The sequence below is a fragment of the Papaver somniferum genome, chromosome 8, assembly GCF_003573695.1.
Source record: "Papaver somniferum cultivar HN1 chromosome 8, ASM357369v1, whole genome shotgun sequence".
NCBI lineage: Eukaryota > Viridiplantae > Streptophyta > Magnoliopsida > Ranunculales > Papaveraceae > Papaver > Papaver somniferum.
Genome location: NC_039365.1, coordinates 101,288,100 through 101,304,676, shown reverse-complemented (window position 1 = coordinate 101,304,676; position 16,577 = coordinate 101,288,100). Strand labels below are relative to the sequence as shown.

At 36.0% G+C, this 16,577-nt stretch overlaps 1 protein-coding gene across 1 annotated transcript; it reads left to right on the top strand.

Moving 5' to 3' along the window:
* LOC113305854 lies at positions 1–1,092 on the top strand. The gene has a single exon (XM_026554849.1). It carries the CDS (start codon positions 1–3, stop codon positions 1,090–1,092), a length of 1,092 nt encoding a protein of 363 aa, XP_026410634.1.
* Positions 1,093–16,577: the final 15,485 nt, after the last annotated feature.

The window sequence follows — 16,577 nt, the reverse complement described above, 5'->3', positions numbered from 1 at the left end:
ATGGTATTCAAAATTATTCAATTGGTAATTCCGGTTCAAACATTGAACAAAAAGAGCTCGCCTTCTACTTCTGGTGGTAAGAGAAATTCACCATCTATTTCTGATGCTCCAAGGAATCCACCTTCTTCTTCTTCTGATGCTCAAAGGCATTCACCATTTACTTTAGATGCTCAAAGGAATTCACCTTCTACTTTTGATGCTCAAAGGAGTTCACCTTCTACTTCTGATGCTGAAAGGTCTTCTACTTCTGAGAAATCGGATTCTCATGATTATATATTTCCTGTATCCTGCCAATGGGTGAAAACTGCAAAAAGAGGCCGAAAGAGCTCATCGACATCAACATCATCTATCGAGAAACAAAAGGAACCAGTGTTCGGTGAGAAAGAATTAGTGGAAACCCTAATGCATCTATGTGCTTTGTCTAATAGCTATTTTATTGATTTAGCAAACTCAAAGAAGAAAGAAAAAAGCACAAGGCTTCCAGTCAATAAGAAGCGTAAATTGCAAGATATCGTCTCTACAGAAGATGGGTTGAAGAAAGCGAGAATTGAGAAGGAATCTGAGGAGAATTACAGGGGTGAAATCATGTTAGATACTGTGAAGAAGACATATTCAGAAGCAAGTCACCAGCAGATGACAACATTGTCTTCTGCTTCTGAGACATTCAATTGTGCTTTTTGTGGCAAACCCTTCAACTGTTATCAAGCTTTGGGTGGTCATAAATCAAGCTGCAAGAGCAATCCCTTGAAAAAAGAAGTAGTCAAATCTGAAGTGCAAGTTTCAAACGCAACTTCAAAGATCCATCGATGCAAAATATGCAGTAAGGAGTTTCTAACAGGTCAGGCACTGGGGGGGGGGGGGGGGGGGGGGGGGCATCAAAAGAGTCATAAGACAGGAGAAGTTGAACCTAGTGGGTCATCAGTCTCAGTCTCACCACCACCAAAGGAAATCAAGGAGGCTTTACATTTAATTCAGTCATCAACATCATTTGTTCAAGAAGAGCAAGCCGATGTACCCGTACCGAATAAGAAGATTATGATGTTTGACCTCAATGAAGATCTACCGGAGGAGGATGAAGATGAAATGAGTTAAAATTGTAAGGTTTCGAATAACCAGTTCAATTTAGATATTTGCATATTAAATTTTCCTTGTTCTATATCCTTTGAATTTAAAGTCATTAATTGGATACGGTAATTTCCAGATTGAATATATTATGTCAGTGTCAGTGGATTACGTATTTTTGCCATTTTTTTAAAAGTTATTCAACGAATTCTTAAAGGATCTTGCAATTTTTCGTGGTAGAATATTGCAAACTTATATTTACGTGGATAATTCAAAGAAATTTTCAAATATATAAATTTATTATTCTTATTTGTATTATTTACGTGGATAATTCAAAGAAAATTTCAAATATATAAATTTATAAAAAAGCAATGAAATTTTTGCCGCGTAGATAATTCAAAAAACTTTTCAAATATATAAATTTTATAAAAATCCGGTGTATATTTTGAAAGATATTAAGTTTTTTTTTTTAAATTTGATATATTTTTAAAACAAAGGATATTTTGCATTTCCTCCCCTTCCAAGATAGCTAATTAGCATTTCTTCCCCAATACGATTGAAATTAGTGAATCCTCATCGTTAGTTTTCCCATCCAAATCTCAATTAGCTGCGTCACCAAAAATGAACACATGGATAAAATTTATACTTGTCTCCTGAACTATCTGAAATACCCTCATCGTTTTCTCCCTGAACTTCAGCTCAAATCGCATCAATCCCGTATGAAACGTAAGCCAACATCACCTATCACAACCCATCTTCACCTCCGTGTTGCTACTGCTGCAAACGATACCGCAGTACGGACACCGATCAATTACGAGACCAAAACTCACGATAAGAACCATCTTTCAAAATCACTCAGCACCCCATCTACAAATTTCATTCTTGAACCCAAACATTCACTCGAATCCATGACATAAGCACCCAAATTCAGTTGTTGTTAATCATTTCTCAGTTGAGAGATGTCATTCAAACCCAACTTAGCCTCGTATAAGAACCCTACACATCCAAGCTGACAAATTCAATATGGATGCCAATTAGATCCCCTTTCTGTAACTGTTCTTCCTTTCAATTTCAAAACCCAAAAAGTTCAGACAATATCCTCCAACAAATCTCTAATTCATCCCCATTTACATCTTCAGAACTGCTCCAACATCCACCATTAGCCAACACCAAAATTAGGTTGAAACCCAGTGTAGAAACCACCACTGCTTGCTGATTTATGATAACATCAAGATCAGTTCTTCCATAATCTATTTTCTTGATTGAATTTAAGCCACAATTCGACCACGAAATTTGATCTCAATGCATCGTTTAACTCAGCCACCTTCCTTTCCTTGCTGCTCATTCTTCTTCCTTAAGAACGTTCAATGAAACCCAACAGAAGTTCGAACGACAACTTATTAAAATGCTTCGTTCACGATGATGGTCTCAGATCCCCTTTAGGCTGGAAAAGAAAATGAACTGCTGCTCCTCTCTCTCGATGAAAACAGAGAATTCGGAAATCATCGCTCTCAACATTAATACAGGTGACGGGTTTGTGTTTTTTTCTTTTGGATACTCCATGAACTGAACTGAAACTCATTACTCATATCAATCTAATGAAGCAGATGAGGGTATTTTGGTAACTTTCTCTGACACGTGTATATATTTTCGACGCGTATATTCACACTGACTCATCTAACCGTGCAGTGTATGGAAAAACTAACGATGAGAGGATTCACTAGTTTCAATCTTTTTGGGGAGCAAACGCTAATTAGCTATCTTGGGAGGGGAGGAAACGCAAAATACCCCTTAAAACAATGACATTTCTGTAAATATGTATGTTTCTAGGGGCTTTTTTAACCCAGTGTTATTCAATATACGTTTTTATCCTTATTTTTTATTGAAAATACATGATATAATAGAGCTTGGTAATTTAAATGAGGACAACTTCTGTAAATTTGTATGTTTCTAGGGGCTTTTTAAACCCAGTGTTATTCAATATACGTTGCTATCCTTATTTTTTATTGAAAATACATGATATAATTGAGCTTGGTAATTTAAATGAGGACAACTTAGTAATTTAGAGGGTCTCTTATCAAAAAGAGTTCTTTTCTTTTTTCTTGATCGGTAAAAAATTTGATGCTGACGAGTTTTGAACTCGGGTCACTAGTATCATCACCCAATGACTTTACCAGTGTACTACAGTGACAGGCAAAAAGAGATGTATTCTTTATATTAGTATTTCTTTATATTAATGTAAGACATAAGATAAGATAGTTGATGTGTGCCTTACAACGAGAGAGCCGGTATCTGGATTACTCGATGATAACTATTTTTATTCTTGGATTCAGGTCCTACATGCAGGTCACTCACAAAAAAATCAAAATTTGTTGCGGTTTCACAAAATCAGTGATTCTCTAGGGACCGCTAAATAAAAAACCGTCGCCTTACATGAGGACGGGTCCCACCGGTTTTGGAAATTAGCATAGTGCTATTTTTGGATCCCACTATCTAAAAAACGTGAGAGAGGCCACTTTTGGTCCTGCTATCCAAAAAACGTGAGAGAGACGGTTTTCTGATGGTTTTTATGGCGTATGTTAAAAGTTTTTGTTCATACACTGAGGTTAGAACTAGAATTATTTAGTGAGTTATACTGAGGTTATAACTAGAATTATTTAGTGAGCTATATACTTTTAGTAATTGAGATTATAAACTCTCTCTTTATCATAAGTAGATGGAAAACTTGGGATCAATAATCAAGTTAGAATATCAAAAACCTTCATAGTTCTATCAGAAAAAATCACACTTGATGAGCGGTCGGGCGTTCTACACCCGGTGGAGAGTAAAGAGGCAATTGTAACCTTCGATTTTTAGGAATAAGAGTATCTGTTGCACCCACACAACCACCTTTATCTTCTTGGCCACAACTTGAAATGACAAAACTACCAACTGTACTGTGATAATGCAAGTAGTCCTTCAGTAATTTGACAAATGGACGTGATACAGACTAATGTTTGCAAGGCACTTAAAAGTTACTACAATGATCGTTTGGGAGTATGGGAACAGAAATGGCTCCCAGGTGGACATCGTTTTGCTACGAATATGAAAATGTACAGTATATAACTTCTATAAAAGAGTAGGTTTGGGACCAAGAAAAATTATTATTTTAAAGAGATATTAAATTATCAATAATATAATAAATTATTATTTTTATAATTAAATTATTATTATTAGATAAAGAATATTAGGTAATGTGTCATCTTTGGAAGGAGAGGGGTAAAAGGGCTTTTGGTGGAAGCGAGATGGATGCTAAAGAGCTCATACGGCTTGTGAAGCAAACTATGATGTTATGGCTTATTGATAGTGATGTTTTTAGAGGTTATGATGTAAATCAAATTTTGTTTAACTGGGATTCTTTCCTTCACATGTGATGTGTGTGTAGGTAAATCCTGGTTCCTGTACTTTCTTTTTTCTCTTCAATATAACCTTCTTTAACTCAAAAAAAAAAAAAAACTAGTTGGAATCCTAACAAGCTAAGATCCAACAACGTGCTACTGCATTAATTCCATGGGTTGCCGTGCTCGCTTACCAGCGAGCCTCATGGGTAACCTAGCCCAGAGATGCGAAGCGGATGGGAGAGCTGAGATTGTGTCACAAGGGGGGCAAGCTAACTCTACCTTTCATGTTAGTTCCTACAATACTACGCCATTGGGGGATCGAACCTGGGACCTCATGGAGCGCATGAAACTTTGGGAAACAGGCATATTAATTATTATTATTATAAAAGATCACACCACTATGGGTAAATTAAAAGAAAAAATGATCAATATACAATGGTAGAAGGTAGCTGAGCGACAAGCTGGGCACCCACACCTTTTTGAATAGTAATGCCTAATCTATGAAACAGAGTCCCACCGACTTTATGATTAGCATCATGATTAATTAAGCAGTTCCTCAATCGTTTCAAGAATATAATTAGGTCTTCTCCAAGCTCACCTAAGGTTGAAAAATCCAATACATTGACCCATAACCATGTGACAAGCACTTATCCAAGTACTTGTTACGCTTGCGTGAAACTGCAGAAGAGATTGTGTGGCCCGGTTTGTAACATCAAGTTCTAGCTCTCGTAAAAGGAGATACAACTGTGACATCAAACAAAACATCTTTAAAATAATATATAATTATTTTAAAAAATAATTCCTATCTTGGAGGTTGAATAATACTTGTAGGTTAAGTAAACTATCGGCTAATTTTGTATAAGTATTATATTGTTGACTAGTTACAACAAAAGCACTCCAAGTATTAATATACTTCTATATTATTTGTTGTTGCAGTACAACAACGAATCTCCCGATACTTTAACTGCATAACGAACTATTGGTGATGAAATATTATTTGATTTGAATTTAAAAAAAAAAAAACTAATATTAAGTCATATTTCCAGAAAGTTTAATATGTATGAATTTGTTTTTTGTTTTTTTCTAAGAGCATTATTATTTTATATATTACCTGTGACGTAATAAACATTAATGGAACTCTTTTTTTTTTATCATAAAAGCAAATTCATTAGTGAAAGAAAACGGATTACATAGAGTTGTCCTTTTCTAGAATAGAAAGGAAACATGTTGGTGGTAACTCAGACCACACTTGATTACATTTATATTTCTTGGCATATTTGGCTAAGCCATTAGTCGCTTCATTACCAGTCCTAGGAAAGAAAACACACTTAACACTACTAATAGATTTTATAATCCTACTTATGTCCGAAAGAAGATTGTGGTCCTGCCAGTTAGACTTAGCAAACTTTGAAGTCACAACTTCAATGACAGACTTACAGTCTCCTTCAATGATTATATTTTTCCATCCTTTACTCTTAATCCATTCCATAACTTCTAAAAGAGTCAGACCTTCTCCTTGTCCAGCATCTATGGCCTTCAACACTTTCACCATGGCTTCCAAACATCTCCCTGCACAATCTCTTAAATTAGACCAATCCCACAGATTTCTGTTTCTTTGTTAAAAGCGGCATAAAAATTTAATTTCCACCAATTTTCTGGTGATTTTTCCCATTTTTTCCTGATTTTACTAACTAGGGACATGCAAGGAGAGTTAGTATCAGAACTTGATATGTTTTATTTTGTGCAAAACTTTCTAATGCACATGATGATATTGTTAGGGTGTGAGTTTTTTCCTTCAAAGACTGTTATGCATCCGTGCTTCCAGATTTGCCACATGATTACTGTGGCTAAAAGGATACATTTTTCCTTCTTGAAGGAGATGATGTTATGGTCCTGGCTCCAAGATTTAATCCAATTCTACAGGGAAATAAAGTGTTGTTGAGAGTGAATTGCTTCTGGAAGGATAGTAAACCATATTACTCTTGAAAGGTCACAGTGTAGCAGGATATGAACATCTATTTCTTGAACTTGTTTGCAGAAAGGGCATGAGTAATCCTCTAGATGGATGTGTCTTTGATGAGTGCTAAAAAGTGCATATTTCTATATATTTTTCTTGGCATTTAACTCATCTTTTGTGCATTAATTCTACATTTTATCTCATATTCTATATTTTCATTGTTTTCAAGAATAAATACTTTTCTTAATTAATTTTGCATTTTTAGGTACTAAATAAAGCCTGGTTAACTCACGGAGCGAAAAGAACAAAGAAACGGCAAATACTCCCGCAGAAAGGCAGCGAAGAATGATGTTTGCAAGAGCCGGATCAACTGGAAGTGGGCTTGAAGAGGAAGAATTGTCCTTAAAGAAGATATGGGATTGGCATACCCAAGGCCCAAAACCCTCACCCAAACCCATTTCCAATATCCATACCCGCCTTCATCTTCAGCCGTCAGATTGGATCATCTCAGCATCCTACGGTCGCTTCATCATAGTGCATCAAAGTCTGAAGCTCCTGTCTAACACTACAGCACCTAACTCCATCTTGAGCCGTCAGTTTCGTTGTATCAGGCATCCGACGGTCGATACCAGACTCTTCACTTGTATCCGTTAGATCAATCTATCATTTCCGCATCCCACGGCTCATCTTCGCGTATCATCGAGACTTGATGCATCCGCTCAACACCTAAGCACCAAATACCTATACCCTAACCCAAACACACCTTAACCCTAAAACTATCGGCTTCTCCTTCTTCTCCCCATTTCTTCTCCTCTGCAACTCCACGACCACCACCTGCTCCGCCACCAACTCCTTATCAATCACCACAACCACCACCATCTCTTCTCAAATCATCATACACACTCGACCCATCACCTATATCACGTTCTAATCTCTCTCAAACAACTAATTTCGCCTATTCTCTCACCACTGAACCCTAAGAGTGAGTTGGTGAAATTAGTTGATGATATAGATCAATTGGAGGCGTAGGAAGCATCAGAAAATCGTAAGGAAGCATGGGTGAAAGCTATCAAGAGTTTGCAGTGATTAGGTAAACCTAATTTCTATTTCTTATAAACCCTAATTTCATAATTTGGGGATAATTGGGGGAACATGATTGTACGTCTAATTGAAGCATGGGTTGATTGATTGGGTTGTTATCAGTAGGTTAGGTGAACCAATTTTGGGTTTAATTGTATTTTTTTACAAACCCTAATTTTGCTGTTAATTGGGGATTTTTTGGGATTTCCATTGTATGTATAAATAGGGGTCTTTGGGTGTTGTAATGGGATATGCCTGGACTAGCCAGTGCACCACCAAGAGGACTGGACTAGCCAGTTCCTCAATTGTTCATGTTTTGTTTTTGTTTCACTTTCAAATTCAGTTTTATTTTCACATATTCATCATGTTTTAATTTATCACTTGCTAGGGCTTAGATGAAACTCTTGATTGCATGCTAGGATAGTTAATATACATGTTGTTGTTCTTGTGATGTTTAAACTGAAGTAGGACTGATAATTAGCCATTTGAGCTAATTCACCTGTGATCAGCTGTGCTGTAAGAAGACAGCTGATGCTAGGGGTGAAGTTAGTGATAGTGGTTAAGAATTCAGTCCATTTGAAGGGCTGTGCTTAATTTCCTTAGAATTGATAGTTAACTGGTTGAGCAAACAAGCCTGTGATCAGTTGTGCTGTAAGAAGACAGTTGATGCTAGGGGTAAGTTAGTGAGATTAGTTAGTAAATCACTCATTGTAGTCTTCCATGAAAGAACAAGACATAGCTTGCATAAGAACTTCCTTAGTTTAGGATCAAGATGTGGATTCAAAACCTAGTGTTTCCTTGTTTCACATTGTATCTGTAGATGTAATCTTTTCTCATTTCTCTTGGCTCACTGCCTTGGTTTGTTTGTCTTTGTTTCACTGTTTCTTTGGTTCTTATGCCACTTTCACTCTTTGCTTCATTAGTTCACTGCTCAGAGAATTAGCTTAGGAAACTTCAACTCACACCCTAGTCCCTGTGGATTCGACCCGTATTTGCACAAGCTACAATCGACACCGTGCACTTGCGGTTAACAAGTAGGCTTCCTCTTTGCTCTTATTTTCTTACATCCTTTAAAGCCTACCAGTCTTCCCAACGTGGTTCTGGTTTGTAAGATATCCTTTAAACATCTCCATAGGAAGAGATTGAGCTTGTATGGTAGTTCTACATGCCAAACTTTCAGCTAGATTTTTTTTTGTTCTTCACTGATGCTATTTCCAGTTACTTCTTGTATTAGAGTTTGGGTACATTATCCATATGTCCCTACTTTTGACACCCAATAAATATATCCTTATACAACAATAAATATGTCCATACTTTTTAATAATCTTATCCATTTAAAATTAGATTACCTTAATACCCTCACCATATAATATTTTTCTTTATTTCAAAATGAAACAAATTTCTTACTCTATCACTTCACCACCACCACTAGCACCGCCACCATCAACATTCAACTACCATTCCACCACCACCATTGAACGACCACCACCTACTAACCACCACCACCGCTAATATTCCACCTCCATTACTTCACCACCACCATTACACCACCACCAGTCCTCCACCATCACTAGTCCGTCGTCGCCACCATCACAAGTCCGCCGCTACCACCACCACCGCCACCTCTGGTTCGGATATTTCTGTAACAACAATAGTAGTTGATCCAAATAAAAATAGAACCAACAGCAGAAGTAGAGGGGATCAACAATGGTAGTTGATCCCCTAAATTGGATCAACAATGAAAGTTGATCCATGTAAATAGAGTGAACTTGGCGTGAGTCGAACACGCATCATCTGACATGGAGTCAGTCATGCTACCATTGCACCACAAGTTCAACATTTGAAGAAATTTGCATGATTTAAACTACAAGTATGATTTAAACTATAAGCATGATTATACTAATCCAAGTATATGTTGTCAACGATGGAAGTTGAAAGGATTAACAACAGTAGTTGATCCCATAAAAAATTGGGTCAACAACAGGAGTTGATCCCATAAATGGATCAACAACAATAGTTGATCCCATAAAAAACATATAAACAATAAGAGTTGAAAGGATCAAAAACAGTAGTTGATCCCATACAAAATTGGGTCAACAACAAGAGTTGATCCAATAAATGGGATCAACAACAACAATTGATCCCATAAAAACATATAAACAACAACAATTGATCATTACCTGTAGCTTCATAAAAAGCAACAGCTTCAAGACCATCTTCTAAACCAATCTCGACAACTACAACAACCAGAACCACCATTCTACTACTATTTCCATGACTAATTTCTCATTCGAACCTCTCCACCATTACCGCCACCAACAATCACACATCTCCACCACCACCAACACCACCACCAAAATAACCAGAACCAAATCCATCACCAATTTCATCATTCCAACCAAAACCACCTCCATCCACATCATCAATTTCTTAGTTCTAAACTATTCTCATCTACGTCACAATCGATTACGATACCACCGGTACCGAAAAAAACTTAGATTCAAATACATACATCCTCCGCCGTCGCTGCCACACCACCACCATAAATCATAACCTAAATCAGATCTTGATCTATAATTGCAACCTAAAATCAGATCTCGATCTATTTTAATCCGATTTTAAATTTAGTTTTTAGAATAAGAAGAAGAAGAAGAAGAAGGTGTCATATGTTGATGATAGTTCGATTAAATCCTGAATCCATTAGCGGAGGAGAAGGTGGTGGTAGTTGCAGAGGTGGTGGTGGCGGCAACGATGAAGAAGTTGGTGGGAGCGATGGAGATACGGTGGCTGGAGGGATGGAATTTTTTCTGAGATCGAAGAAGTGAAGAAGAACGAAGAGTTAGAGAGGAAGGTTAAAAGAGGAACTATAATAATTAAGTTTTAGAAAAAATATCAACTATGCCATCAGGGATATTTGTAAAGAGGCTTAGGGATATTTGTGAAGGCCCATCAGAAGGAGGGACAATAATTCAATTTCCACTTAGAGCTCTGTAGGTAGACTGCACAGTGAAAACACCATTTCTTGTTAAATTCCAGTAGATTGTGTCTCTAGCATTTCCATAAATCCTAATATCTTAAATTTTCCTGCTCTCAGTTTGATTGAACAATTGGTTTATTCTTTGTATGTTTCATTGTTTGTTATCTTGTTGAATCAAACTTTAGACTGTATCACTATTTCCTGAGTTTTGAGATGCATCTGAATTACGCTGAGTTTGTTGCATATCTCCAATCCAGTTATGTCTCCATATTTTTATCCTTGATCCATCTCTAACACTCTGCGCATAATACTTCTTGACTATTTGTATACCTTTATAAATGCTTTTCCAAATCCAGGATCCTTGTGAATTGATTTTATCACACAACGGGTCTTTATTGTGGAAGTATTTTACCCTTAGTATCCTAGGACATAGAGAGTTATGATCAGTAATCATTCTCCATGCCAATTTTGCAAGCAGAGCATCATTGAATTTAGAAGTATTTTTGAAGCCCATTCCTCCTAGTCTTTTTGGTTTGCAAACAGAGCTCCAAGAAATTGGGTTTAAGCCTTCCTTATTATCTCTTCTCCACAAATATCTTCTTTGAACTCTATCACATTTTTTGGCATTTCGAAGAATCCCATCTGGTAGTTTTCCATTGTACTTAGAACTGCTTGCACTTGAGTTGATCTCCCAACTTGGTCAATTATCTTTCCTTATCAAGTACTCAGCCTGTTCTTCACCTTTTCTTCTATTGGTTTAAAGCTCCCTTTCTTGTTTTTACCCAGAAACAAATGCATACCAAGGTATTTTTCATTCAACCCTATAGTTTTCATTTGTAGCAATCCTCTTAACTGAGAGCACCCCTGAGGCTTCATATGTTTTTTGAAGAAAACACTTGACTTATTGAAATTTATCACTTGGCCTGAAGCAGAGCTGAATTTTTTGATGATGTCCAAAATATTCCTGATGTCTTGATCTTTGGCTTTGCATAAGAGAAGGCAATCATCATCAAATAACATATGATTGATGCTTAGGCTGTGCTGACTTGGTTTTATGCCTTGTATTTTCTTTAAGCTTTCATCTTTACAAATCATTCTTGAGAAACCTTCCTTACAGAGAATAAAAAGGTACAGAGAAATTGGGTCTCATTGCCTTAATCCTCTTGTTGGAATGAAAGGCTTACATGAAGATCTGTTAAGAAGAACAGACACTGAAGTAGTTCATATGCACTGCTTTATCATATGACACCACTTGTTGCTGAACCCAAGTTGCTTCATGATATCTAACAAGAATTTACATTATATTCTGTCGAAAGCTTTCGATATGTCCAGTTTGATACCAACTTCAACAAATTTGTTCCTACTTTTTTTGTTATATGATCAATGAGATATTTCTGTTTGGGACATAAACGGCTTGGAAAGGAAAAACTATTTTCTGGAGGATTGGCTTCAGTATGTTGGCAAGGATTTTTGAGACTATTTTGTAATTTATGTTGTAAAGGCTTATATAGGTCTATAGTCTGAAGGGGTTTGAGGACATTCAGTTTTTGGGATTAGGGTTTTAAAGGTATAGTTGAGATATTTAAGAAGGTAACCATTTATAAAAAAATTATGTATCATGAGTGTAACATCATTACCTACAACATTCCAGCATTGTTGATAGAACCCCGTCTGAAAGCCATCCGGACCCGGTGCTTCCCAAGCTTTGATCTGAAAGACTGTGTTTTTGATTTCTTTTATATCTGGTATGCCTTGTTAATCTGGAGTTGTCTTCTTCTGTAATCCATGGAGTGACGAGGCTTACTATTTCTTCGTTTCTTTAAGGATTGGAAGAAGTTGTTGTGGAGCTGAAATGATTGTCGAGAAGTTGCTCTATATCTTTTCTCCTGAATATTATATTCCCATATCATCCGGAGAGAATCAATGTGATTCGTTCTTTTCCTATAATTTGTCTTTGAGTGAAAGTGCTTGGTGTTTCTGCTCTCCTTCTTTAATAGATTTTCTCTAGAATTTTGATATTTCATATCCGAGTCCATTTTGTACCAAAATCTTAATTCTTGTTGAAGATTTTCCATGATGTTGCCATCATTTAAACTCTGGTTAGATTGAGAGTCTTGGATTTTGTTCTCTACTTCCTTGATGTGTTGTGAAATATTACCGAGAACTTCATAGTTCCATTTTTTCATTTCTTTTTCGGTGAGATTTAGTTTTGAGACTGTTTGGAAGGATGCAAAACCTTGTTGTGGCTGATTCCAAACTTTGGCTATTAGTTCTTTGCAGTAGTCTTGCTGGATCAGTTTTCATAGACTCTGAATCGCTTTTTTGAGTCTCTCTCTGCACAAATTCTGTGAAGCAATATTGGTGAATGATCTGATCCGAAAGCTGCCAGACTATATAATATTGATGAGTGAAATATTTCATGCCATTTTGAGTTGGCCAGTGCTCTACCCAGTTTTGATTGTACTAGTTTATTATCTTGTCTGTGATTGTTACAAGTATATGGATATCCAGAGAATTTGACATCTAATAAATCAGTTTGAAGAAGCCACTCTTTGATGCGTTTATTGATGCTTGACTGAGTTGAAGCTGAATTTGAAATCTTCTCTTGAGAGTTGTTGGTGATATTTAGATCCCCTATGATCATCCATGGAACTTGCATGTTTTGGATTCTTGAAGTAATTGATTCCAATAGTGCCTTCTTTTCCTTGTATCTTGGACTACCATATAAACATGTTAATAACCGCTGCACGTTTTGAGGACCAGCTGTGACCATGACTTCTATTTGATTTCTTTGTTCATTGACTACTTTTATTCCCATTCCATCCCTTCAGAGAAGAGCAATGCCTCCAGAGAGGCCAATAGAGGACTGCGACCAACAATTAGGAAAATTAAAGTGTCTGATAAAAGAATTTGTTTTAGTCTAATTAGTTTTGGTTTCTGTTATAAATACCATGTCAGGTTCATTACTATGAATGCAATGTCTCAAATGATCTCTAGTATCCTTTTGGCCAATGCCTTAGCAATTCCATGCTAATATTTTCATTTGTTCAAAGTTTTTGTTTAAACAATTAAAAGAAGAAAAATAAGGACAATAGAGATGAAAAATTAATAAAGAGAAACCCAGAGAAAAAAAGTGAACTTGCAAAGTTATTTATGTATTAAAGAAAGTGACTACCTGGTCTTCTTGCCCTGCAGGGTGATGGTAAGAAGTAATAACATTGCGATGTTGATCCCAATCCCCTCCTTGGTCGTGGTCATGTTCCTGAATTTCTGGAACATATTGGTACACAATGTTGTCATCTTGACTGTCAGCATCCATGTATATGGGATTATCGAAGTTGATGGCTCTTGCAACATTTTCTCGAACTCTTTTTACCCTTCTTTGATTTGATCCTTCACCCACCTATGTGTGACTTCCCACTTCTTCAGTAAAAGCAGAAGTAACATGGTAACCATATGAAGGCCTTTGGAAAACGACCTTATTAACAGATGCAACCTTTTTTTTGGATATTTTCTTATCGATATTTATTGGTGATCAGTTTCCATACTTTGGGTTCATTTTCATAACATCTTGCAGGGACAAATTAGTTTGTCCAAACTTGAAAAGAGCTTTGTTAGAAAGAGATCTAACAAAGTTTGCTTTCCTTTCGCACTCATCCTCATCATGGTCTAAAACGAAACATGCTGGACACAGATTTTCTGGCTGCTTTTGGTAGTAGAAGGGGATCCATTGAGTATATCCAGCACCATTCTCAGTTAACAGGCCCCTGATGAGAGGTGTTTTCACATTGATTTTGATGTTATCACTAACAACATTTGAGTCCACGGGATTTCCATCTTCAGGATCGAGAACTTTGACTTCCCCTGATTTTTTTGCAAACTTGAACATTGTTTCTTCTTCAAAAAATTCCCGTGGTAAATCTTTGAAATATACCAAAATATTCTTGGGTGCTGAAATCCATTTGTTGTATCTGAACAAAAGAATTGTATGGCCTGACCATAAATATGCAACAATTCACAGATCAAGAAGCATTTTCAAGAACCCAATTGACTTGATCCCAATTTGAAAATCTGAAAATAAAATAATTTGGTGATGAGGATTTCTTTCTTCACTCTGATATTTTTGAGATGGAATTCTAAATTGTTAGATTTTATAGGTTCGGAAGCGAGAAGTTTCCCTACAATGCTAGTAGCCCACTTTGAAATTCCTCTGTCAAGATTGACACTAGCATAAACAAAAGTTTAGCGAATATCATCTGACTCAGAGTTGTTGAGATTTTTTGACATCATCTATTCTTCAAGGTATTTCATGTCTCCCAAATTAGGATCCATAGTTTTGACTTCTGAAAAATGTTTTGGATTTAGACTGAATAATGAGATTATTGTGAAGATGATGAAAAATGACCTTAATATGCTCCATCTTATAGGATGAATGCATGAACTTGAACTGAGATGTGTTCATATTGTCATAGTTCTATTAACATTTATCTTCCAACAAGAACAAAAATCAGAAGTCTGAGCTTCATCAGAATAACAAGATTCAGAATTAGAGATATATTTCTCCACCATTGACTCAAACAGAGACAGAACTTTGGAGACTACAACCTTTGGGGGATAACCTTTTGCAGTGACTACTTTGTACCAAAACAAAGACCAGGCACAACCTTAACACCTGTAAGCCTTAATCAAGAAACCAAGAGGGTAAAAATGAAATGGGAAAACTTTAATTCAGATTAAATCACTGACATGCAAATCTCGATTATGGTAAAATCAATTTAAGACATGAAGAAAAAAAGACCGAGATTCATACAAAAGTAAAAGGAATCGGTGTTAAATTAAACGCAAGAAAATAGAAAAGAGCATTAACTAACAAATTTAGTAGTTCGGGAATCAATGATTCATTAATGGCGAAGAGAGAATTTGAGTTGACCTTCCTTGAAAGATTTTGACTAATCGCCTTTGACCATGAACATCTTGAGGTGTAAACTATTTTTTCAAACCTTGTATTAAATGGAACTTTTGAAATGTATTATTTTATGATTTTATCGAATCTTTCTTTTCTTTTTTTTCTTACTCAAAAAGGTCTAGGTTTATTGATGAAAAATAGTGAGTTTCACAAAAAGTGAAAACACTAAGAAAAGTACAAGAGAAATTGAAAATAATATAGCTAGTAGCAATTACATAATAGCAGCATGCTAGTTCCTATCACAAGATCAATATAAAGACCATGAAAAATCTGTAAGTTTGAAGCTACAACCCAGTTGAAAATCAAACTCTTAACATCATCAATTAAAGTCTTTGTAGATTTATACTTCCCCAAGAAAACTCTGTTGTTTCTTTCTAACCAAACAATCCACCAAATTGCAAATGGTAGTAAGTCCCAAATTTGCCATTTTTTTGCTCTCTTTTTCCTTCTTCTCCATTCTCAGATGAAAGATCTGACTGAGTTTGGGAAAACAAGATGAACTCGAAAACAGTTGAGAAAATAATGCCAAATAGTTTGGACTTTTTCACAGTGTAAGAAAATATGGACATTTGATTCAACTGCTTTCTTACACAAGATGCAACCATTGATTATAATCCTATTCTTCAGTTAATCCATAGTTGGTGCTGCATTATAACAAAAAGTCCAAGTGAAAAATAATACATTTTGAGGGATTCTTGGATTCCATAGCATCTTGTGAGGAAAAATCAAAACTCCACCTTCTTCTAACTGAGACTAACAACTAGACACAGCGAAGTTGGTTGCAGGTCTCCAAATCCTGTTATCTTAAGTATTAGTTAGTGAAGTAGCTAGGTCATGCAACAAAATTAAAAGCTGTGAGACCTCATTTATTTCACTACTCTTCAGATTTCTACTGAAGTTGAAATTCCATGTTGCATTACCATTAGTGAAAGAAACCATATCCTTAACAGAGGAATCTTTGTTCTTAGACAGTTTGAATAAGTTAGGGAAAGAATTACTGAGAATTTGATCATTTACCCAGTAATCTTTCCAAAACAAACAATTATCTTCATTTTGTAATTGAATGTCAGTGTTTTGCATAACAAACTCCCTTCTTTTCAAAATTCCCGCCTAAAGACTCTTTCCTACAGGATTCTTAGAAGAATCAGGATGAAA